At 53.2% G+C, this 22,753-nt stretch overlaps 2 protein-coding genes across 6 annotated transcripts; one reads left to right on the top strand and one right to left on the bottom strand.

The window, feature by feature from the left end:
- Positions 1-12,125, bottom strand: Rbpjl (recombination signal binding protein for immunoglobulin kappa J region like). Of its 5 annotated transcripts, none has more exons than XM_048810730.1 (12): positions 11,994-12,125; positions 10,695-10,803; positions 9,297-9,422; positions 8,179-8,249; positions 7,880-7,995; positions 7,493-7,667; positions 5,009-5,146; positions 4,512-4,621; positions 4,111-4,263; positions 3,036-3,191; positions 2,831-2,941; positions 1-2,738 (listed from the first exon to the last, which is right to left on the bottom strand). In XM_048810730.1, exons 1-12 carry the CDS (start codon positions 12,013-12,015, stop codon positions 2,340-2,342), a joined length of 1,686 nt encoding a protein of 561 aa, XP_048666687.1. In that variant the 5' UTR covers positions 12,016-12,125; the 3' UTR covers positions 1-2,339. The 5 variants fall into 5 exon arrangements, with proteins under 5 accessions (XP_048666687.1, XP_048666684.1, XP_048666683.1 ...); XM_048810727.1 differs by having other exon boundaries at positions 2,838-2,941; XM_048810726.1 differs by having other exon boundaries at positions 2,876-2,941.
- On the top strand, positions 10,434-22,699 carry Matn4 (matrilin 4). Its single transcript, XM_048811927.1, has 10 exons — positions 10,434-10,771; positions 13,060-13,169; positions 13,887-14,456; positions 15,002-15,124; positions 16,912-17,034; positions 17,136-17,258; positions 17,345-17,478; positions 19,757-20,000; positions 22,130-22,237; positions 22,318-22,699. Exons 2-10 carry the CDS (start codon positions 13,091-13,093, stop codon positions 22,374-22,376), a joined length of 1,563 nt encoding a protein of 520 aa, XP_048667884.1. The 5' UTR covers positions 10,434-10,771; positions 13,060-13,090; the 3' UTR covers positions 22,377-22,699.
- Positions 22,700-22,753: the final 54 nt, after the last annotated feature.

Here is a 22,753-nt window from a genome sequence, read left to right as displayed (position 1 = left end):
AACAGTGCCACCTTGTGGTTTTATTTTGCACTTGCAATATCCAAATCATCTGCCATGCAATGCAATATATTTACTTGTTGAATACCAATTCACTGTAGGAGGCATTGTGATGTGCCTTGGACATCAGAACACGCAGAGATGAAAGTTACTTGAACATGAAGCTCACAATCCAGGTACATAAAGCCCTTTGACCTGAGGTCAAGAGGCAAAGGGATGGAATACAAGCCTGGGGCCAGGCTTTTGCTGGAGTGTGACCTGTGCTTAGAAGAGCTCTGTGCTTGATTTCATCATTTCCTGTCTCCGTCTTAAAGTTATTTGAACTAGGAGGCAAGTATTTTCATCTTTTTTTTTTTTTTAGGCCCCACAAATTATGGAGTTGGTACTCTACCTCAAGTAGTTGAGGAATTTTTGGAGGAGGTGACATCTGACCTGGCTCTGGAAGGCAGGGCAGTAGCGGAGGGAAAACAAGGGAGAAAGGCTATTTTGGTGAGGAAGGAGAAGCAGAGTCCTCGGGCCTTGGTGACAGAGTGTGCTGGGGGAAGGAGATAGAAAGTCTGGTGCTGCAGAGGAGGTGGAGAGGAAAGAAAATCGGCTGTTAGATGATGGAGGCCCAGGTGTAAGGAAGTGCTCCAGGAGGGCCCAGGCCAGGGACGGAGCTTTGGGGGTCACAGACTTACAGGTGGGATCAAGGCTTGTAGGATCCCCTGAGAAGACAGAAGCGGAGGACACTGCTGCGTGGCCAGGCCTGGGCTTGCAGGCCCACCGAGGTTCTTGACTCCCAAGGCTCCTTTCTTGAGGAGTGGCAGAGGAAGCCCTTGAGGGCCGGGATGAATGGGCCCTTGAGCCTCGCTCCCCACGGGGTGTGCTACAAAAGCCCTCTTAGCTTCCTTCCGGCTTCAACACCACCATGAGATGCAGTATAAACCCTTCAAGGCAGGCACTCATTTTGGAGACTTTCTTTTTGACCCAGTGCATCCTGTGTTCCTCAGCTAGGATTCAGCTTCAGGGGCCACATGGGATATGAGCAAGATTCTCCCTTGCCCCTCACAGTGGGTTTGCTGATGGTGGATCACAGAATTACTCAGGACTCCAGTGAGTCTAAAAAGCAAACCTAATAGAGATTTGCTCATAAAGGGATTTCCCATAGAGTCTTTTGGGAACTTCCACATGCGGGGGGAGGGGTTTTATAAGAAATGAGCTTTTCCTCAGAGGTCAAGGAAGGGCTCCTGGGTTTGGGTGCTGAGCCCATTTCAGACCAGGTGTCCCTGTTAGACCACCAGGGCTGGTACAGGTAACTGGCACCACCCATGTCCTTGGCACCCATAGCCTAAGCCAGGGTCCTGCCTGACGTTTGTTAATTTTTCCTTCCCTGAGAAGAATGTGGGCAGCCTGGTCAGGAATGGATTGTGCCCTCTTTGGGCTGTGTTATTGCCCACTTATCCCAAGGGCTCTGTCTGGTTATCTGAAGGGCTCCCGTGTTTGTCTCTGTGCCTGGGGTACATTCTTGCCTGAGATGTGGATGTAGCTGTAATTAGTCACTGGAGCTGATAGGTGGCCTCCCAGGGCAGTGACATGGGCTCAGGGATGCCAGTTACCTCTAGAAAAAGATCAAAATGGCAGGCTCTCTGCACCACAGAATCTGCTCTGGACAGAGACTGATTCTAGAACAGCAGAGGAATCCCTGATCCTCGGGGCTGCATCCTATTGGGCCTGTGGGAGAAACAACTGGGGAGGTGGTTAAGATGGCAAAGCCGGCCTGCTGCCCCGGGCACTGCTCGGCCACCACAGCTGTGGGCCAGAGAGCAAACACAGGCAAGGGTACAGAGGTGGCTCCAGCCCTGGGGGAGTACAGGGAGTGGCATATTCTGGTGCCCCATAACAGGACCAGTGCTCCCAGTGGATCCAGTGTTCACATGCGACCTTGAGTTCTCTGGGACTTGGCGCTGCCGATCAGATCTGGTACTCTGAGCAAAACCAGTGCTCCAGGGCATGCTGGCTGCGATTCAGAAGACTCGCCTCATGGCAGGGTTTGCGAAATTATGTGTTTTCTCTTCAAGTCGGGACACAGATGCCTGGAGGGCAAATGACCCAGGCTTGGCTCGGATCCCTCCACCCAGCGTGTGAAATTGTGAGAGAAAGGAGAGACTTGGACAGAGGGGACAGGGACCAGACAAAGTTACTGAGGCAGAGATAGATAAATAGACAGAGATAAATGATAGAGACAGAGTGATTCAGAGGCAGGAAGAAGAAATAAAGATCGGGAGAAACACGCACACTGAATATGGACAGCATCACTCAGGTCGTGTCTTCCTACATGCCGAAGGACAAGCAAGTGACACTTAAGACTGAGGTTCCCTGGCCAGCTTTCTTGCCCTTTCACAGCCTAGGGGCCAGGGAGCAGGACTTGACAGCTGGAGCAGTCGCGGGCACAGGCCTCGGCGGCGGCAGCCGTGCCCCACCTCGCCTACGTCTGGATGAAGAGGTGGAAGTTGGTGCGCGTGAACTCGTGGTGGATGCTCTCCAGGAGCGCGTCGGCGTCCGTTGCAGGTTCCGCGGCGCCGGCAGAGCCGGGCCTGGCGCTGTACTCCGGGGTGTAGGTGAAGGTGAAGGCGCTGGGGTAGAGCAGCCCGTCGGCGCGCACCAGGCTCACGGGCACCGTGATGGGAGTGCGCAGCCAGCGCCAGTCGCTGCCGAAGGCGGCCACGTCGGGCACCACGCACACCAGGGACCTCGGGCTCCTGGGGTGGGCCAAAGGGTCAGGACTACAGGGACTTTGATGGCCCGTGCGCTCCCGTCCCTGCTCCCTCGAGCCCGGGGGCCGCCTGCCCGCCCCGCACCTGTACATGGTTTCTGACTCCACGTCCCCGAACCACACCTTGAGCCCCGCGTGGAAGTTCTCTCCATGCAGCTCCAGCGTGGCCACGTCACCCCCGCCGCTGAGCTGGGGTAGAGCGCCACAGGTGGGATGAGGAAGGGGACGGAAGTCGCTGCCCCCCCTCACCAGCTCCCCCACGGCGCCCCCAGTGCCAGGCCACCTCCAGGGTGCTGATGAGCGGCACCGGAGTGACCGGCTCCCGCGGACACGCCAGGCTGGTGCTGAAGGAGAACTCCACCGACTCGGTGCCGATGATCGTCCAGCAAGAGCTGTCGTTGAGCAGCGCCCTGTTGGCCTCCTTGGGGCACGGAGAGGCCTGGGAGGAGACCCGAGGGTGTGGCGGAAGCTTCTGTCGATGGTGGCCACCCTCACCAGGAGCCAACATAGGGCCTGGGCCCCGCCAGGTCCAACAGGTCTACACGCCCTGGAGGATGCCCTGGAGTCCTCTCACTTAGAGTTAAATAAGTTCACTGCACCCGCTGGTCTCTAATGGCCTTATTTTCGTGGGATTCTATAATCTTAGTCTAATTAATTAGCTTATTTATCTATTTTGGTACTGGGGATTGAACCCAGGAACACTACCACGGAGCCACATCCCCAGCCCTCTTTGTTTTTTCTTTGAGACAGGGTCTGGCTAAATCGCCCAGGCTGACTTCAAACTTGGGATCCTTCTGTCTCAGCCTCGCAAGTGGCTGGGATTACAAGTGTGTACCACCAAGCCCAGCCTATAATTTCATTTTTTAAACATTATTCAATTTTATACCCTAACAAACTATGACGACTTAAATATTAATTGGAAAGGAATATTGTTCAATAATAATAATAATAGTTATTCTCTACAAATTATGATTGTATCTCCCAATAATCTATGATGATATTCTTTTGGGAATAATATTGCTGAATAGTAATTATTATATTCCACACCTTGCAATTCTCTCTTAACATTCTGTGATTCTAATAGATTTTACTCAACAATAATTAATACTATTATCAATTATGATTTTTATTTATGTTCTATAATTTTATATCCTATCACTATGATCTTAATATTCTTAGGGAAGGAGCATTGCTAATAACAGTAACTATTATTTTTCTACATTCTATGATTCTGTCCTGATAGTCTACAATTCTGACCTCCCATGGCAGGCCTTCAGTAAGCAGCATCCGCGGTGATGATACTTTATATCACCTCCCCACATTCTCCCTTTTGATGCTCTGTGGTATTCTCTGCTCACCTGGAATTGCACCACCTTCTCTGTGGCAAGGCATAAGTAGGTGCCACCCCCTTCTGGAGGGCCACCTGGAAACTGGAAGGCACACTTGTGCAGTTGAGAGATAGGCTCATCTACGTCGAGGAGAGCACACTGTTTGGCTACTTTGCGGATGATCTGCAACACACGGGTGGTAGGGAGAGTGGTAGCAAGGTGTCCAGGTGACCAGAGGCTGTCGTCCCAGCCAGTTTCTGCTCCCGTGATTGCCATGGTGTCATTGGCAGATACTCACCAACCACCCACTGTTTCCAGAGTGAGAATAGGTGCCTTCATCCTTGGGGTCTCACCACCCCCACCCTGCCCATGTGGGCACTTCCTCTCCATGAATCTGGGGACCCCTTCAGGTACACCCTCCTTCCTCATACCATAGGAGGTAGCGTGATGCCGGTGACTGTGCAGACAAGCTGCACCAGGGAGCCATAGCGGACGTAGCCCTCTCGAGGTGGGAAGTCCCCTTGCGTGGAGTGCTCATCAGCTGGGGGTGAAAGGAAGGAAGGAAGAAGGGTTTCAGGGGCCCCAAGCTTGTGCTCCAAACCCTGCCTTTTTCACCCCTGACCCCATCTCACATCACACTGGGCCTTGCTGGTCTCTCAGGGAAGCTGCTAAAATGAAGGTTCTACTCCTGGGGAGGTCACATGTGGCCATCATTATAAATGTCTGCTCCTGGGGCAGACACTTGGGCATGGACATTGGAATCAGAATAGCTTGGATCAGTCACTGACTCACCGGGACCCCGGCAAGCCTTTTTATTTCCAAGATGGGATACACAGGGCCAGGTTTACTTTCCTTGAGGGGTTGGGGTGAAGGTTGAACAAGTGAATGCACATGGAGGGCCTGGCCCTGGGCCTGCTGACATAATTACCCAGGTGGAGCGTGAAGGCAGCCCACTGTCTTGCACTGGCCACAAAGGCCCCATCCTCCACAGAGAGGTAGCGCGTGGACACCGTCTGGGAACGCAGGCGGTTGAAGAGGGAGACCTTTGAGCCTGAGGATATGCACACTGTGAAGGGAGGTAGAATCAGTGCCCTGGTTCCTTGGACTTGCCACTCAATCTCCTGTCCCTTGTCCCTGTGCCATCCTTTGCCCTGGGTTACCGGTATGTGCCGCAGCACCCAGCCCCTGGCCTGGACACACTGCATTCATATTTCACAGCTATTTATCTAGGGCTTGCTGCAGTCCAGCCTCTGGCCTTTGTCCTCTCCCTTGTGCTCCCTGGGCATCTCATCAAGTCACTCAGGGCCTACTTTGTGGCAGGCACTGTGCTGGGTACTGGGTACCAACATGTCAACTAGTCCTGGCTTTGCTTTGGAAGAGTTCACCATCTCAAGGTCATAATTATACAATGGCAATATGATGTGACGAGGGCTGAGTTATGGATCTTCTTGGAGGAGGTTACACTTGTAGCCAGGGAGCGTGAAGCAGGTGGAGTTACACAGAGGCAAAGACCACGTGGTGTGAAACAGGGGCACGAAGCTTCTGGGGCTTGACATTTCTCTCTTCCAGCCTATCACACATACTCAGAGCCAAGCTTTACTTTCCTGTTGGACTTTGACCATCTGGAGAGAAGGCACAGGTGGGTCCTTGGCCAGTTTCTTCTTACAGTGCTGGACAGACTGCAGGTGCTCCGTTTATACTTTGTCCAAGCCCTCCTCAGAATAAGAGGCAGTGTTTATTGTGAGCCAGTACTTTTCCAAATGTTTTAACATGTATTAGCTCATTTGATTCTCTTAACGACTTTCTGAGGTAGATACCACTAGCCCTGCTACAGGCAGCAACCTGCTAAAGATCATGTAGCTCACAAGCTGTACGACAGCTTGTTGGAAACCCAGGCTGCTGAGCCCTGGAATCTGCACGCTTTGGGATCTTTATTTATTTATTTATTTTTGGTACTGGGGATGGAACCCAGGGGAACTTAACCACCGAGCCACACCCCCAGCCCTTTTTTGTATTTTATTTAGAGACAGGGTTTCACTGAGTTGCTTGGCACCTCACTAAATTTCTGAGGTTGGCTTTGAACTCAAGATCCTCCTGCCTCAGCCTCCCCAGCCACTGGGATTACAGGCAGGCGTCACCATGCCTGGCTGGAATCTGCTGCACTGTCAACCATCACACTGTGCCACCACCCTCCCTGGCTCTCCCATGATGCCAAGCGCCTGCCAGAACACTGCCTGGATCTGGGCATTCTGCAGGCTTTGTTGTGCTGATGTTTTCTGGTGCTGGGGATTGAACCCAAGACCTCATGCAGGCTAGGTCAGCACTGTACCCCTGAAGTAAACCCCCCAGCACATTTTTGTTTTGTTTTGAGACAAGGTCTCACATTGTTTCCCAGGCTGGCCTCAAACTTGCAATCCTCCTGAGTAGCTGGGTTACCAATATGTGCCACAGCACCCAGCTCCAACTATTTCTTAAGTGAATGGGTAAATATTCCAAACCCAATGTTCTTCATTTTCCATATAGGAACAATGATAGGAACTACTTCACAGGGACACAGTGAGCATCAGACAGGGTGATGTCAGTAGTCACTAGCTCAGAAAGCCCCTCTCACTCCCTTCCCTCCCAGCCATGGGAGTAGGGAGTCATGGTTATTCAGACACGCCCCTCCCAGCCTTTTCTTAGAGCTCCTGCCTGGGATTTGCCACTTGACATCAGGACAGTATGTACCTCAGATTGCCTCTGTAATCCACGGTGCGTGTCTCCCCTGCAAGGCTATCTTTCCTCTAGAAAAAGACACCTGTCTTATTATATACTATCCAGCACTACTCAGCACAAAGTCAGGCAAACAGCAGGCACTCCATACTTATTTTTTAAGATAGGGTCTCCACTATGTTGCCTAGGCTAGTCTCTAACTCCTGGACTCAAACCACCCTCCTGCCTCAGCCTCCTGAGTAATTGGGATTATAGGCACACGCCACACCCTGCTCCACAAATACTGTTAACTGAATTTTCTCTGTCACTTTATTGCCATCCCCCTGGCTCCCAGTGCTGGGAACTGAGGGGCCTAGCACAGGTAAGCACTGAGTACACCACAAACCTTCCTATCTCACTTTGAATCTGTCCCTAGATTGCCAGCCACAATGGGTTTTGTCTGTTCTGAGCACCGCTCTCATCCCACTCCCAAAGCTTATGCGTCCCCTTTCCTCAGCCTTTGCTCCCTACATCTCCAGGCCTAAGCGGCACCCACTCATCCAGACCAGACCCCCTCTCGCCTGGACTCCGCCCTGGTCACTCGGATCCCACACCTACATCTCGCCCCACGCCCCCCATCACGTCCCTCTCCCAATTCAGCGGCTCTTGACTTGGTGGCACCTCCCGCCCTGCCTCGCCGTCGGGCCCCTCCTCGGCTCACGGTCGGTGTTTTTCAGCGACTGCTTCTTTTGCGACGGCTTGGAGATGACCTTGATGAGGCGACTGTGGAAGGTGCCCAGCTCGCGGCCCCCTCGCAGCACCAGCCGCAGCACCAGCCGGAAGTGCTTCCTCTTGTCGGCGTCGGAGATGTACAGGGTCTTGGCACAACCGAATTCCTACAGGCTCGAGGCATGGGACCGTCACATCCCAGCCCTCCAACACAGCCCCCCCCCCCCTTATCTGACGTCCGGCCCATCGGAGGTGACAAGAGGCTCCAGGAGCTCGGCCTCTGACCTCCCGACCTCCAGACCTCCCGACCTATCTCTTGGTTAGGAAGGAGGCTCAGGGGCTCGGAGCAGGAACCGGGCTCCCTCCTGTGCACTCTCACCCTGGAGTCCGGCTGCTCCTCGAAATTCAGCTTCTGCGTCTCGGCCGCGCTGCCCGACGCGCCGTCCAGTCCCATGTAACCACAGACTGTAGGCCCGGTCTCCCCCGCCTGGTGGGCTGGACAGGGACGCGAACCGGCTCTAAAAGGCCTCAGGATCCCGACTCAGGCGCCCGGCAACCTTAGCTTTCACCGCCAGAGGGCGCAGCGAGGCTGCGCCGGCGAACCGTCCCGTTCCCAGGCGCAGAGCGCAGTCCTCCCTGCAGAGACGAGCAACCCGCGTCCCCGGAGGGCGCCCTCACCTTGACCCTGCACTGGCTTCACCCTCCAGCCGGGACCCGTGAGGTAGACACAGGGCGGGGGGCAGAAGAACCTACGGAGACAGGAGAGTGCCGGGTTCGTATCTCCGCTTGCCTGTCTGGTAAGCATCACCATCCCACCCAGCCCTTGATTCCACCTCCCTTTCTCCCCTAGGCTCCTCCATTCCTTGAACCCCATTAAGGTCGGAACTTTCTTTTATTTACACCCCTTACCCAATCCATCTGCAAGTACCCCCACTCCACCTTCAAAACCTCCGGAATCCACGGGCTTCTTACCACCTCCCACCCCTGCTCTGCCTGCACCACGCATCTGCCTTCCAGCCAGCCTCTCTGCTGTCCTCCTGCACCCTTCAACTTATTTTTCATACAGCAGACAGAGTGCTTTTTTAAAAAAACATGAGTCAAATCATGTTACTCCTCTTCTTGAAATCCGCCAGTGGCTTAAAATGCCAAGTCCTCACATGATCTGGCCCCTGCTTACCTCTCCAACTCTTTCCTATAACTCCCCCCCTCTTCCTCTACCTCCAGCCATTCTGCCTTCTTTTGTGGTAGTTGGTACAGCCATAGGGTCTTTGCATTATTTTGTTCTTTGTAGTTGGAACATTCTTCCCTTGGATTTCCTCATGGCTGGTTCCATCGTAACATTCGAGTCTCCTCCTCCATCTTCCAAGCTAAAGTACCCTCGATTCAATTTCTGTGACATTACTTTGTTTTATTTTCCTTTTCACTTTCCCCATGATCTGGAAATATCTTATTTGCTGACTTGTGGGGAGGTTATAGTTTGTCTCTTCACATTAGAAGGAAAATACCATGAAGCAGGGACTGTGTCTTGTTCCACTGTGTGCCCAGTGCCCAGCAGAGTCTGGCACATGACAGGCACTCCAAAAGTGGCTGAATGGATGAAGAGTGGAGTGAGAGAGTGCAGATGGGAGAGTCACGAGGTTCTGCTATAGACCAAAGTCGGGGGCATGCTGGCGGAGGGACAGGTCCCCTGATCAGTCAATAGCTGAGGTCTCAGCCCTAAGTCCCCTGGCAGGAGGGCAGAAGGGTGCATGGGGCTGATAGCCACAGGGAGCTGGGAGGGCCACTGAGGCACTTACCGCTTCTCATTTCCGTATGATTTCTGGGCCACCTTGGCATGTAGGATCCGCACTGTCTGTTCGCATCCTTGCTGCAGACACCTGCACACGCCTTCCCTCAGGATGGTGGTGCACTCCGGGGAGGACCTAGGAGTGGGACAGGCCCACAGCAGGGAGAGTCACGGGTGGGTGGCACATAGCCCACCACTCCGGTTGAGTAAAATGAAGCAGGGCAGGGGTGGGATTGGGATGGGGCTACTATACATTCTGCTTCCTAGGGATCAAGGTGTTGGGGGGGAGTGTTAGGCCAAGGAGAGGACTTGGATGCAAGTTGTGGGCTAACTTTTTGGACTTTGAGATACTCAATGAAGCATGCATGGGGCCCACTGGGACCACCCAGGTTCCACTCTATGAGTCTGGCTTCCTGCCTGCCCCTTGGCATTCTGGGGCCTCAGAGAGACACAGCTGTGACACAAAGGCCCCACTTATGCTGGCCTTGAGATGGGGTATGTGGGACTGGTCGTTAAGCCTCCCCATCCCAAGAGAATGCCAAAGGGAAATACTGGAACTGGGCCCAGAGTGCTGCTCTCTCACCTCCTGCCAGCAGACTCCACAAACATGAAAAGCACCCCCAACTCTGTCCCGGGATGGGGGCCAGCTGAGATCTTCTATGCCCAAATCAACATTCCACTCTTTCTCCCATGAGAAGGGGCCTAATGCCATGTGGGCTTTCCTTTCTTTGATTACAGGGAATCAAAGTCGATTACACTGGCGCTGCAGGATAAGCCAGGTCAGAGCCAGGGGTTTCTGGTGGCTTCGCAGCATGGGGGTTTGAATGGGTGAGGGTGGGTGCACCCAAAACCTGCCCCATTGCAGGGCGCATGTAAAGGAGTCTCTGGTGGGAGAGAATTTGAGAACTAGCAAGCTGGGGCCCAGAGAGCCACTATCCCTGAAGATGTGCGTTTGGGCCTTTTACCCTCTTGGTGGGACCCGAGTCAAGGCCTTTCCTCACTCCTGGAAGGGACAACGGAGGGCAAGAGTCGGGCGGGCCCTCGGACGGAGGGCCAGGCAGTCGGGCGGCCAAAGCCAGGACCGCTCCGCCTCTTGGGGCTCTCCTCGGGGAAGTGCCTCGTAGGCTTCCAGCGCATTCCTGCTGCGAGTGTCGCCGCCCGTCTCCAGCTGCAGCGGAATTCCGGCCCGGCAGCTCGCGCCTGCAGCTCCAACCCGGCAGGGACAGGGGACGCTGCGCTTGCCCCGCCCCAGTCGTCAGGGGAAGGGGGGATCGCTCCCTGCCAGTGGGAGGGTCGCAACCCGCGCTCCCCCTCCCCACCCGCCAGCCTTGGGTTAAATGCGGCCGCCGCCTCTGCTCGCTCCAGCTGCCTGGCAGTCCCACCTAGGGCGCGCTGCCCACGTCGTTACCTGGTCCAACTGCCCGCGAGGCTCCGCCCGTCGGCTCCGATCTGCGGCCGCGCCTCCGAGCTGTCCGGCAGGCTCAGGTGAGTCAGAGGGCCCGGGGGCACTGAGGGTTCTGCAGGGGAGCGGGTGTCGAGCCCGACCCCGAGACCGCAATTAACCCAGGAGGCACCGCCACGGTGCCTAAATCTGACCTGCAGTGACCTTTCCCTCTTCGGTAGGGTCCTTTCCAAATCCAGTCTCCACGAGAAAAGCCGACAAAAGGGGAGCACCCTTTCCCTAATCTTCCACCTCCAGGCCCAGGCACCGAGGTGTTCAATCTTGGGACCCTGAAAGAGTTTGCACAGACCTTCCTCCCTTGCAAGTCCACTTTCCCCAATCTAAGTGCATCAGCCAAACTTTCCCTTTAACCAAGGATTAACTCTTCAGAGGAGTCCTGGGCTCTAGTGTCATCCAGGTGACCACGTTTCTGTGACATTGGGTGAAGACCCCCATGGTCCTCTCTGGGCTTAGTTCTTTCTGTAGGCTGGGGGTAGGGGGCTGGGTGAGTGATGGGCTTCTCCACAGTCCCTATTTGGACTTTCTAGGATTCCTGGGGTTGAGGCAGAGCCAAGTGTATGTTGGCTCAGGTCAAGAGTAGGATAAGGGGACCCTCATCAGGATTTGGGGCTCCAGAGGCAGGTAGGAAGGGTTGGAGAATGGCAAAGGGCCCTCCCGCTTTTACCCACATGCCACCCAGGGATCCTATCCTCTGCTGTGACCCAAGCAAGAGAAGGCACTCCCCACCCTCTCATCTCCACCAGCAGCTGCAGATCCAAGGGGCACATTTAGCTTAGTCACCCTGTCACGGTGGGCCCTGCCAGAGAGATTGTTGTTCCTCCACTAGGCCTGGAAGGCGAAGGGGGAGAAGAATCCCAGGCGGGAAAGCCTTCTGGAGCGATCCTCAGGCCCTGGCCTTGCTCAGAATAGGCCCATTCATGGAATTGGGGGGTGGGGAGTTGGATTAGGGGGGTGGCCCTCTCTGCCAAGAAACAGCAACAGAAAAATGGCTACTGCAGTCTCAACTTGGGGCGCAGGGGTGGGATAGAGAAAGGAACGGAAAGAGGTGTAATGACTCCTAGGCCTCGGGGAGCTAGGCAGCTTAGGAGCCAGCCGGGAGCCAGGATCCCTGGATTCTAGTCCTGCCTTGCAGCTCAGCGGGCTGTCTTCCTGGGACTCAATTTTTCCATGGGTTCAAGGGGGTGGGGGGTCCTTCCGTTATTCTCAAGGGATGTCGTCGGGGGCCACTGGAGGGCGAGGGCTCACCTGCTGCCCCCATAGGGTCCATGGCCACTCTGCAAGGCCCGGGCTGATCTCTCGCTGCCCTTGGGCACGTCCAGTGCCACCGTCCCCGGAACTCTGCACAACTCTGCTCCCTGAGCCTCGTGCGGGATATATTCCAGGCAGGTCTTATCTCCAAGGCTCGGGCTCCTGGCCGGCTGTTTGCTCTGGGCAGGGACACCTGCTGGGCAGATGTGGGCTTCCCACGGCCACTAGACCGCCGCAGTCAGGCCCGACGCCCCCTGGCGGCCTCTCCTGAGAGCAGGCGGGGAACCGAGGCACGGAGGCCCTGGTTGTGTGTGGTGGGCTTTGGCCGGATCACTGCCCACCACCCCCACACTCGAGCCTGAGAAAGGGGCGGCCCTTCCGGCGCCACCTGCGGTTGGGCGGTGTAGGGGAAAGGACTCGGGTTTGCAAAGACGGCCATACAGAAGCTCCTGTGTGCGGAGGGGAGGGCCGAGGAGGTGAATGGTTTCTGTCTGCCGAGGTTCGCCTCTTGGGAAAAGAGGCACGGAGCCCTCGGGCTGGCTCCCAGAACCAGACAGACTAGGGTACTATCCTGGCGCAGCCACTTCCTTGCCGCATGACTTTGGGTACCAGGGCTTGACTTCTCTATGCCTATGTTTTGTCCTCTGTGCAGTGGGGTCAACAGCAACCTTGGTGTTAGAGCTGGAGAGAGGATTACATGCTACAGCGCGTGAAAAGCATTTAACGCTGTACCTGGTATTTAGGAAGGCCTTTTTCTTTCAAAATTTTGTATATTTAAGCTACTATTTATTTATTATTCTGCTATCCTACAAAGTATAACTTTCTACAGTTCTACAAAGAATCTCTTGTGTTTCCCAGCAATCCCAGTGTGATGACATGTGTGTGTGTGTGTGTGTGTGTGTGTGTGTGTGAGAGAGAGAGAGAGAGAAACGTTTGGACCATACACAAAAATAGAGATTAGTAAAATAACCCATGACCCTCTCCTCTCCCCTTCAAGTATCCATTCCCCAGAATAAGAGCTCTGTCAATACTATTGCTTTTCTAATTTACTGTCTCCCTCCAGGCTCTGACATCTTCTCTGTCCCCCAAGCAATATGAGAGGCCTTCTTTGCTGGCCACTGGCCACGTTGCTGCTCCTTCTCCAGCCCTGGGAAACCCAGCAGCAGCCCGCAGGTGAGCGGGTGCCCCGCCCTCAGCAGCGGGAGGAGGAGAAGAAGCTTCTTTTGCAGCCAACTGGGGGGTGGGGAGTGGAGGGGAGGGGAAGGGGTGGGGGGAGAAGCCTGAGCCGGGAAACACTCACTGGGTTTGAGATTCACACTTCGCCTGCCTCTCTGGGCCTCACCTCTGGGATATGGCTTAGTTTTGGGTTCATGCAGAACTGTCCATTCAGGGTTTGATTTTAAAAAACTTATTGAAAACATGGAAAAATCAGGAGATTTCACACACAAATTCTGATTTGGGATTTCTTTTTTAAAAAAATCCAAGGACCTGATAATATTCGATCCTCGTGAGCACATGGCAACTTTTGGGTGGAGCTGCTCGGTTTAGGAGGGATAAAGCCGCGTGTCCACGGCCCTAAGCCAGCCAGTTCATTCAATTTTTTGTTGCCTGCCTGACCCTTATTGGCATTTGAGTTTTCAACACTCCTCCTCGTCCTTTCCTTAATGGATAATGCCTTCCCAGAGTAGCCCTCAGAAGTGTCCATGGGAATGTGTGCAATCTCCTAGCCCAGTTTCTGAGCAAATGCTGGACGAGGGAGGGTGTTTAACCTGCCTTTGCTAGTGCTGCACCGGAATAGCAGCATTTCTCTTGGGTTTCCCGGGGTGGACGTGTCTTTTTGGAGGTAAGACTTTGCTAACCTAAGAAAGTCCTTCCTGATCTCCACTGTAGGTCCCAAGTGCCATACTGGGCCTCTGGACTTGGTCTTTGTGATCGACAGCTCCCGCAGCGTGCGCCCCTTTGAGTTCGAGACAATGCGGCAGTTCCTAGTGGGCCTCCTCCGCAGCCTTGACGTGGGGCTCAACGCCACGCGTGTCGGCGTGATCCAGTATTCGAGTCAAGTGCAGAGCGTCTTCCCGCTGGGCGCCTTCTCGCGCCGCGAGGACATGGAGCGCGCCATCCGCGCCCTGGTGCCACTGGCGCAGGGTACCATGACTGGGCTGGCAATCCAGTACGCCATGAATGTGGCCTTCAGCGAGGCAGAAGGGGCGCGCCCGCCGAAGGAGCGCGTGCCGCGCGTCGCTGTCATCGTGACCGACGGGCGGCCGCAGGACCGCGTGGCCGAGGTGGCGGCGCAGGCGCGCGCTCGCGGCATTGAAATTTACGCGGTGGGGGTACAGCGCGCCGACGTGGGCTCCCTGCGCGCCATGGCGTCGCCCCCGCTGGACGAGCACGTCTTCCTGGTCGAGTCCTTTGACCTTATCCAGGAGTTCGGTCTGCAGTTCCAGGGCCGGCTGTGCGGTGAGCGGGAGGCGCTGGAGCGAGGCTCCAGTTCTGTTTGGATTCTTGTTCCCTCACAGGGAGTCCTTTCCCATCCCGGCTGAGGGGAGTGGTTCACCATGACCTTAGGGTCAAACTCCAACACCAAATGCCTTCAACAAGAATTACTGTCCCTCAAAGCTGAGAGCAAGGCCAGGCAGCAGTCCTGCCCCGCCCACCTGGTTTTGGCCCCTCCCTCTCAGTTTAACTATTTCCACTAACGCTGCGGGGTCTGGGCATTCTGAGTTGTTCTGCCCACTGTAAGCGCTTCTCTGCACCGTCCTCACCCCTGGGTGGCCCTGCCTATCCTACCGACACATGGGTCCGGAGCCTCTCTCTGTGTCTGTTCATAGGAGCTGCTCAAGCCCTCCTCTTTCCCTAAGCTCTCCCACCTGGACAGACCCCCTCACATCCCACCCAAGGCCTTACTTGAGGATGGTGCTGCTCTGACCGCACCCCATCCAGCTCTCTCAGTGGAGGCTTTTGCCCTTCTGGCTCCTGCTGATTCTAATGCTGTGTGTCCTTAGGGAAGGACCTGTGTGCTGAGTGGGGACACATCTGCCAACACCAGTGTGTCACAGCTCCAGGAACGTTCTACTGCGCCTGCAACTTTGGCTACAAGCTAGCAGCAGATAACAAGAGCTGTTCGGGTGAGAACTACCCCGCCTGCCATCTCACAACTCCCGAGCCTTCTTTGGCTCTGTGTATCCAGAATTGGTGGGAACGAAGGAGTTTGAAGGGAAGTAAAAACTGGCCTCTTTCACCTTAGAGGCCCAGGGAAGAGGAAATCACCAGGTCCTGGTGGGACCAGGGCTAAGAATCTTGACCCTGCAGTTATAAGCTACTTTCTGTAGCCTCTTTTCCTTCTTTTAGCCCAGTCTCCTACCTCACTCCACTCCACCTCCCAAAAGTGTTTCTGTCTCCTCCCCATGTCTGTTACTTAGACACTGTTGGGGTCCTTAACAGTTAGATAGGGGTCCCCCCACATGCTGCTCTTCCTGCCTCTGCACCTCAGCTGTTTCTGCGGAGCTCACCTGGGCAGCCTTTACTGCTCCCCTCCGCTTCCACAAACCTTTCCTTCCTTTCTTCCTTCTTTTCTTCATTGGAACCAGGGATTGAATCCAGAGGTGCTTAACCACTGAGCCACCTCCCCAGCCCTTTTTATTTTGTAGTTAGAGACAAGGTCTCACTAAGTTGCTGAGGCTGGCTTTGAACTTGTAATCCTCTTGCCTCAGCCTCCTGAGTCTACACATCTTTCACGACTTTGTTCTTCATTTTTTTGTCTTCTGAAAACCTCTGGCACACGATTCCTTGCTTACACGATTGGGTTTTTCTTTGTGACATGTTCAAGGGTCTACTCTTGTGATGGTAACTGTTGCTATTTCCTGACTGCTAGGTTAGTATGAGGCATTATGCTAGGAGGACTCTAAACATTAGCTCTCAACCTCAGAGTGACTTGGAAGAGGAGATCATGTGATCCCAATAACCCAGATGCCACCTGGGTTTCTAGAAACTTTTTAAAGTCTGGTTTTAACACCCCATTTGAGGACTGTGAACATTCAAATTCTTCTGCTGCATTCATTAGATTTTGGGTCCTTTCTCAGTTTTTGACCCTGTACATACTGTTCTTGTGTCATGAATTTAAATCAGCCTCTTCTTTGGTTTATAGGCTTGTGGGCATGCAAGTGTGTGTGTGTGTGCGCGCGTGCGCGCGCGCCTATGTGTATATCCATTTTACTAAAGAATGACTGCCAGGGATGTGATTACACTTATAAAGTCAAAAATGAGAAAGAAAAACTCCATTGTTTATAATTGAATGTGTGATGCCCTTATTCCTAGAAGCCCTCGGACAGCCCACTGCAGGGACTTTTCACGGGCACCTTCAGCCCACAGAACTGCTGATCTCCAAACCATCTCTTGTGTTCTTTTTCTTCAAGGCACTTTCCCCCTTTCCAGCGCTAATCTGCCATCCTCACACCTCCAAACCATCCAGGTGCTGAACAGGGCAAGAGCCTTCTTTTAGCAGAAGGAAACTGTACACAACAATTGCCATCCTCCATTATATTCCCATTTTGCAGAGGGGGAAATGGAGGCTCAGAGAGGTCAAGTGGCCATGCCTTGTCCTCCCCTGTAAGTCAGTAGTATCTGGAGGACAGGGGCCCTGCCTTCTATGACTGTGGCTTCTCATTCTCAAGACTGGCTCAGTAATGGGCACACTGGCTCTGGGATGTGTCCAGTAGCGAGGGTTGCCTGGCACCAAGGAAGGAGGCTAATACGTATAGAAGTTATAGGTGCCTGGGTGCCCCTGAGACTAACTGGTCTAGGTCTTTGGGGTTGGGGTCCAGGCATGGGTATTCTTAACAGGCTCCCTGGTGTTAATGCTGCTAGGGCTGAGGAGTGCGGTCCTGGGCCAAAGCTGACCCCATCTCATCCTCAGCCATAGACCTGTGTGCTGAAGGGACCCATGGCTGTGACCACCACTGTGTCAGTTCCCCGGGCTCCTATTTCTGTCGTTGCCGAGCAGGCTTTGTTCTCCAAGAGGACCAGAGGAGCTGCAGGGGTGAGTAAGTCCCAGCTCCTGCCACCCACCGGCCCCCTGGACCGAGGCCTCTGGTGGCTCTGATCAGAAAGGACATCCTGGTGTTTCTTTGTCCCCTTCAGCCATTGACCACTGCGGCTTTGGGAACCACAGCTGTGAGCACGAGTGTGTCAGCACTCTCGGTGGGCCACGGTGTCGCTGCAGAGAGGGCCACGTTCTGCTGCCCGACGGGAGGACCTGTCAGGGTGAGGGCGTCCTGCATTTTGGGGAGGGGCAGGAGACCTTATCTGGCGCCAGCACCCTGACTCATCCTGTCTGTCTCTCTTTTAAGTCAGGGACCTTTGCAATGGTGTCGACCACGGCTGCGAGTTCCAGTGTGTGAGCGAGGGGCTGTCCTACCGCTGCCTGTGCCCAGAGGGACAGCGACTCCAGGTGGATGGCAGGAGCTGCCTCCGTGAGTCAAGGGTGTGAGAGAGCTTGGTCTGCTTCTGCCCCCTGCCCCCTGCCCGTCCTGAGCACTGTTGCTTTGCGTCTGCTGGGGTTCAAGGACGTGTGGTGTGCCTGTTGGGGGTGGGGGTTCCCGCGCCCTGTCTCCCAGCCTTCTCCTCAGTCTTCTTTCCTGATGCCAAGGTTAACTTAGGAATCTGTATTGGATCAAATTCTTCCTTGGTTTAAAATCCCTCTGTGGCTCGCCAGTGCCTACAGAATAAAGATGCAATACCTTACCCCTGAGCTTTTCAAATGGCGAGTACAACCACATTAGTGGATGATGAAATCAAATTAGTGGTTTAAAACCAGCATTTAAAAAGGAGAATGGATGGGAAAATAGAGTTCCCTGCATGTAGAAAGAGTAAGTATTGTTTCACGAAACTTTAGTTACATGAAGTGCGTCATGATGTAGTATTATTATTATTGTTTCTTTTTCTTACTGTGGGTTGTGGTCAAAATTTTGAAACTACCACTTAAGTCATCACAGTCTGGCTTCAGCCAAGCCCATCAGCCTGTCTCCTGCCACATGCAGACATTTTAGTCATGCTGGCCTGCCCCTTCCTCAATGTGTTGAGAACTTTTCAGCAATCATGCCTCTGCATTGCTGTTCCCACTTTCTAGACTATTCTATCTGCCTTGGCAAACTCCATCCTCCTAGTCCTTCAAGACTGTCCTGGTCCATATGGGCTGCTATAACAAAGTACCATAGACTGAGTGGCTGTCTTCATCTGCTTTGTGTTGCTATAACAAAATACCCATGGCTGGGTAATTTATAAAGAAAAGAGGTTTATTTAGCCGACAGTCCTGGAGAGTCAAGACATGGTGCTGGCATCTGCTTGGTTTCTGATGAGAGCCTTCCAACTGATGGCATCATGTGTCAGGAGCTTTTATGAGAGTGCTGGTTGGGCAGGTGGAGGAGATCAAAGACATGGGGTGGACTTATTTTATAACTATTTGCTGTCAATGATAATCTAGTCCCTTGAAACCCTAACTCATTCTGTTGAGAGGGCATTCATCCCTTTCTAGGGTGGTGCCCCCGTAACCACATTACCTCCTACTAAGCCACACCTCATCAGGGTTCCACTGCCTCCCAATATTGTTATATTGGGAGGCCAAGCTTCCCGTACCTGAACTTTGTGGGACAAACCATATCCACCCCACAGCAGTGGCTTAAACAACATTTATTTCTCATAGTTCTGGAGGCTGAGAAGTTCAAGACCAAGGCGCTGGCAGATGCAGTGTCTGGTGAGGATCTGCTTCCTGGGTGGTAGATAACATTTTCTCTCTAGGCCCTCACATGGTGGAGGAGAAGGAAGCTCCCCTGAGACTCTTATCAGACACTGATTCCATTTCTGAGGGCTCTACCCTCATGACCTCATCTAATCCTGATTGCCTTCTGAAGACCCCAGCTGTTAAGGTCATCACACCAGGGGGTGGGGAGACACAATGGTTCAAGGCAGAAGAAAGATCAAGTCAAAAGCCATCACCTCCATGCAGCCTTCCTCAACCCCCAGGAAGGAGGAATTGCCCCCGCCTTCCTCAACGTAGCAGATGGCACGTCTGAGTTGCTCTGCTCTAGCCTGATTGCCTCATGGATTGGGATTACGTTTTCTTTGTTGAACCTCCTCAGCGGCCAGTGACGTTCCTGGTTCTGAATAGACAGGGTAGGCGACACTGTAGAGCAATCAGGAGCAGGAGTTTGGGGGTCAGACAGACCTGGCTTCAAGTCCCAGCTCAGTGACTGCTAGCTATGGAATCTGAGGAGATCCCACTCTATCCTCCAGAACCTCAGGTTATAGAAAATGGGGATAAAACTCAAGGTGATCAGGAAGTTTGAGAATATACATATGGTATTGAGGACACACACACACACACAATCAGCCAAGTGCCTGGTACACAGTAAGCTGTCAATAAATAATGTTTTTATTAATACTGGTGTGGTGCTTAGAATTGTGCCTGATACATAGCAGATGCTCAGGAAAGGGCAGCAATTGTGGTGATTATTATTATCTTTTAAAAAGAAGCTTTGCTGGGCATGGAGGTGCATGGCTGTCATCCCAGCTTCTCTGGAGGCTGAGGCAGGAGGATCACAAGTTCAAGGTCAGCCTGGCAACTTAGACTCTATCAAAAAGAAAAGAAAACAAAAAATTTACTCCTAGTTACTCAGGAGGTTGAAGTAGAAGGATCCCAAGTTTGAGGCCAGCCTAGGAAGTGGCGGCATTTCTGTCTCAGAAAAGGAGGGGCTGGAACTTAGCCCAGTGGTAGAGAGCTCCAGCTTTCTGAGGCTCTGGGGTCNGCGGAGGGCGCGAGGCCTGGGGCGCCCCCTGAGTCCGCCGGTCCGGTAGGCATCGTCATGTACGCCGTGGGCGTGGGCAAGGCCGTGGAGGAGGAGCTGCGCGAGATCGCTTCGGAGCCCGCGGAGCTGCACGTGTCCTACTCCCCGGACTTCAGCACCATGACGCACCTGCTGGAGAACCTCAAAGGCAGCATCTGCCCCGGTGAGCACCTCCACCTCTTCTTCCCTCCCCTCACTCTTCCCCACACCAGAGGGACAGCAAGGGGTGGGCTCACCAGACACAGCCTGGCTCCTTAAAGCGTGGCCCTCCACCGCAGCACGACAGGCATCTGAAGGCTTGTTAGAAATGCAGTAATTCTAGGCAGTCTCCAGACCCAGTGAATCACCGTTGGCCCTTTAACAAGACAAAGCCGAAGAAGCACTAAACTAGGTCACCTTTCCCCCAGATTAGCAGTGTTCAGAATAATTTGGGAAAACTTTCAAAGGCACGCCAAATTTAACATTTGTAAGTGGAGCTACAACACGTATCCCTTGAACTTGTTGGAATTCAATTTTATGGACTTGGCCAAGCGGCAGGACTGAATGTTTTAAGTACACAAAGACATGTACTTCTTGGACGGCGTAGCCCATAAATGTAATCCATCTGCTTCATTCAGTCCTCAGCAGAGGGAAAAGGGACCACTCTACCTGTGGGGGAGCAGGGGCCGGGTGAACCCTGTGGGCATGCCTTACAGATGGTATACAGAATTTCTTGGAGGTAGCTGTCACCACAGGGGTTTTAGACTCTAACCAGGCACAAGGTGTGATTCTTCTTTTAGATTATCAGGTTCTGAGGGCAGGGCTGAGCCTGGCGAGTATGTGTGTACATTTCTCTCTCCTCTCTCTCTCTCTCTCTCTCTCTCTCTCTCTCTCTCTCTCTCCTAATTCTAATAATTATACGGAATATTGCAGGGCTACTGAATTAGCTGCTCTTTTACTCCCCTTCCATTCCTGACTTTTACACTCCTACGGTCCCTTACACCCCACTCCCCACCTTCAGGTTGCCTCCAGCTCTAGAGTTCTAAGTCTGGGCTCTGTGGTTGAGGCTGTTTCTTTAACCATTAGATGTATTAACCTTCCCCTTGTCTGATCCTTGTTTTCCCATATGCAAAGTTTTATGGCATGATGATCAGTTCCATCAATAACAGGACATATAGCAGTTTTCTAAGGATACAGAACTGAGATTAAAAGATAACCTTTAAATCACCAAAGCAACTCTTTATGAAATCTAAGTGCCAAGCATTTTGCTTACTACTTCATATTCTGTAAAATTGAAAATGGCACACAATGACAAAGTTTCAGTGAATCTTACTATGGTAAGATTTACCATTTTTATATACTATTAAGAAAAACAGGTGCAAATTTTAATTCTAAGGCTCTGCCCCTGAAAGACTGTGTAGGAAGATAGGTTTGATCAGTGGTTACTAAGCATTAGTGCACATCAGTCACCCTGGAGTGTTTTGTAAAAAAAAACTGCTGAGCTCCAATTCCAGATTTTCTGGTGCAGTAAGTCTGGGTTGGAGTCTGAACATTTGCATTTGTGACACTTTCCTAGGTGTCCAAGTTGAGGACCACTGGTGTAGTTGAAATACACTCTGAAGTGTTGACTTGTGTCAGGAGTTGTGCTTTCCAGTAAAGTAGCCAGTAGTTACATGTGTCTATTTAATTAAAAATAAACAAAACAAAAACTTTAGTTCTTCAGTGGCACCAGAAACATTTCAGACGTTAAATAGCCACATGTGGCTTGTGGCTACTGCATCAAACGGGACAGATATGGAATACTTCCATCACTGCATAATGTTTCATTGGAGAGTGCTTACTGCTCTGGACTCTCCACTCAAAGTGTGGCCTGTGGACCAGCAATACTGGCATCACTTGAGGGCTTATCAGAAATATAGATTCTCAGTTCCTCCTCCATTCTGAATCAGAATCTATGTTTTCACAAGCTCCCCTGATGATTCCAACGAGTAGTACAATTTGAGAAACTCTATTGCAAGTTGTGTGTACACACACACACACACACACACCACTCTAAAATCATTGAACCCTCACAACCGCCAATGAACAGTTTTCTCATTATATCCATATAACAGAGGAGCTAACCGAGCTTGGAGAGGTTGAATGAGTCTTCCAACACCTGACAGCGGTGTGGCTGGAACTCAGCCGAGGTCTGTCTGAATCCAAAGCCCATACTCAACCATATGCCCAGTGGAGGTAAACAGAGAGCCAGGGCCAGGGCCGGCTTGGCCTCCTGCAGTTTCTCCTTCCCCTGACTCTGTGCCCTACCTGCAGAGGAGGGCATCAGCGCTGGGACCGAACTGCGGAGCCTCTGCGAATGCGAGAGCCTCGTGGAGTTCCAGGGCCGCACGCTGGGGGCGCTCGAGAGCCTGACGCAGAATCATATCCTTTGGGGCCGGAGGCGTGGGCTGGAGGGAAGGTGAAGGGACCCAGCAACCCCGAAGGCTTCCTTAACCGCTCACTGGCCCAGTTGACAGCGCGCTTGGAGGATCTGGAGAATCAACTGGCCAACAAGAAGTGACGGCCGCTGGTGGCCTGGGCCGGGCTGGGGCGCGGCCTTGCGGACGGTGCTCCTAGCGCGCCGTCGGGGCGCCCGCGCCGGGCCGAATCCGGACCCCTTGGGCGGGGACCATCCGTAGGAGGCGCTGGCGGGCTCCCAGCGCTGTGCCCGAGCTGGCCTCCCCTGGAACAGAAGCCAGACTTTGGGGGCTAGGGGGTGGCGGGAGGTGAGGGGGAGCTGAGCGTGCTAAACCGCATGCCCTCAACCGTGTGCTGCGCTCAGTTCTTTGTTGTATTTCTTTTTTATTTTCTTTTTCTTAAAAAAACAAAGCTGGTTTCCACGGGGTCGGTTTGTGGGCCTTGCTGTGCCGCCAGGAGGAGGGGAGGCCAGACGGAGCA

The sequence above is a fragment of the Marmota marmota genome, unplaced genomic scaffold (assembly GCF_001458135.2).
Source record: "Marmota marmota marmota unplaced genomic scaffold, marMar, whole genome shotgun sequence".
NCBI classification, from domain to species: Eukaryota; Metazoa; Chordata; class Mammalia; order Rodentia; family Sciuridae; genus Marmota; species Marmota marmota.
This window is presented reverse-complemented; position numbering and strand designations above follow the sequence as displayed.

What these genes read in the sequence shown, in the direction of transcription:
- Rbpjl (XM_048810730.1), bottom strand. Translation starts at nt 12,015, where the DNA reads ATGGACCCTATGGGGGCAGCAG. An exon ending in AGGAGCAGCCGGACTCCAGG is followed by an intron (nt 7,668 to 7,879) that starts GTGAGAGTGCAC and finishes TCGAGCCTGTAG; the next exon opens with GAATTCGGTTGTGCCAAGAC. An exon ending in GCATCACGCTACCTCCTATG is followed by an intron (nt 4,264 to 4,511) that starts GTATGAGGAAGG and finishes CGTGTGTTGCAG; the next exon opens with ATCATCCGCAAAGTAGCCAA.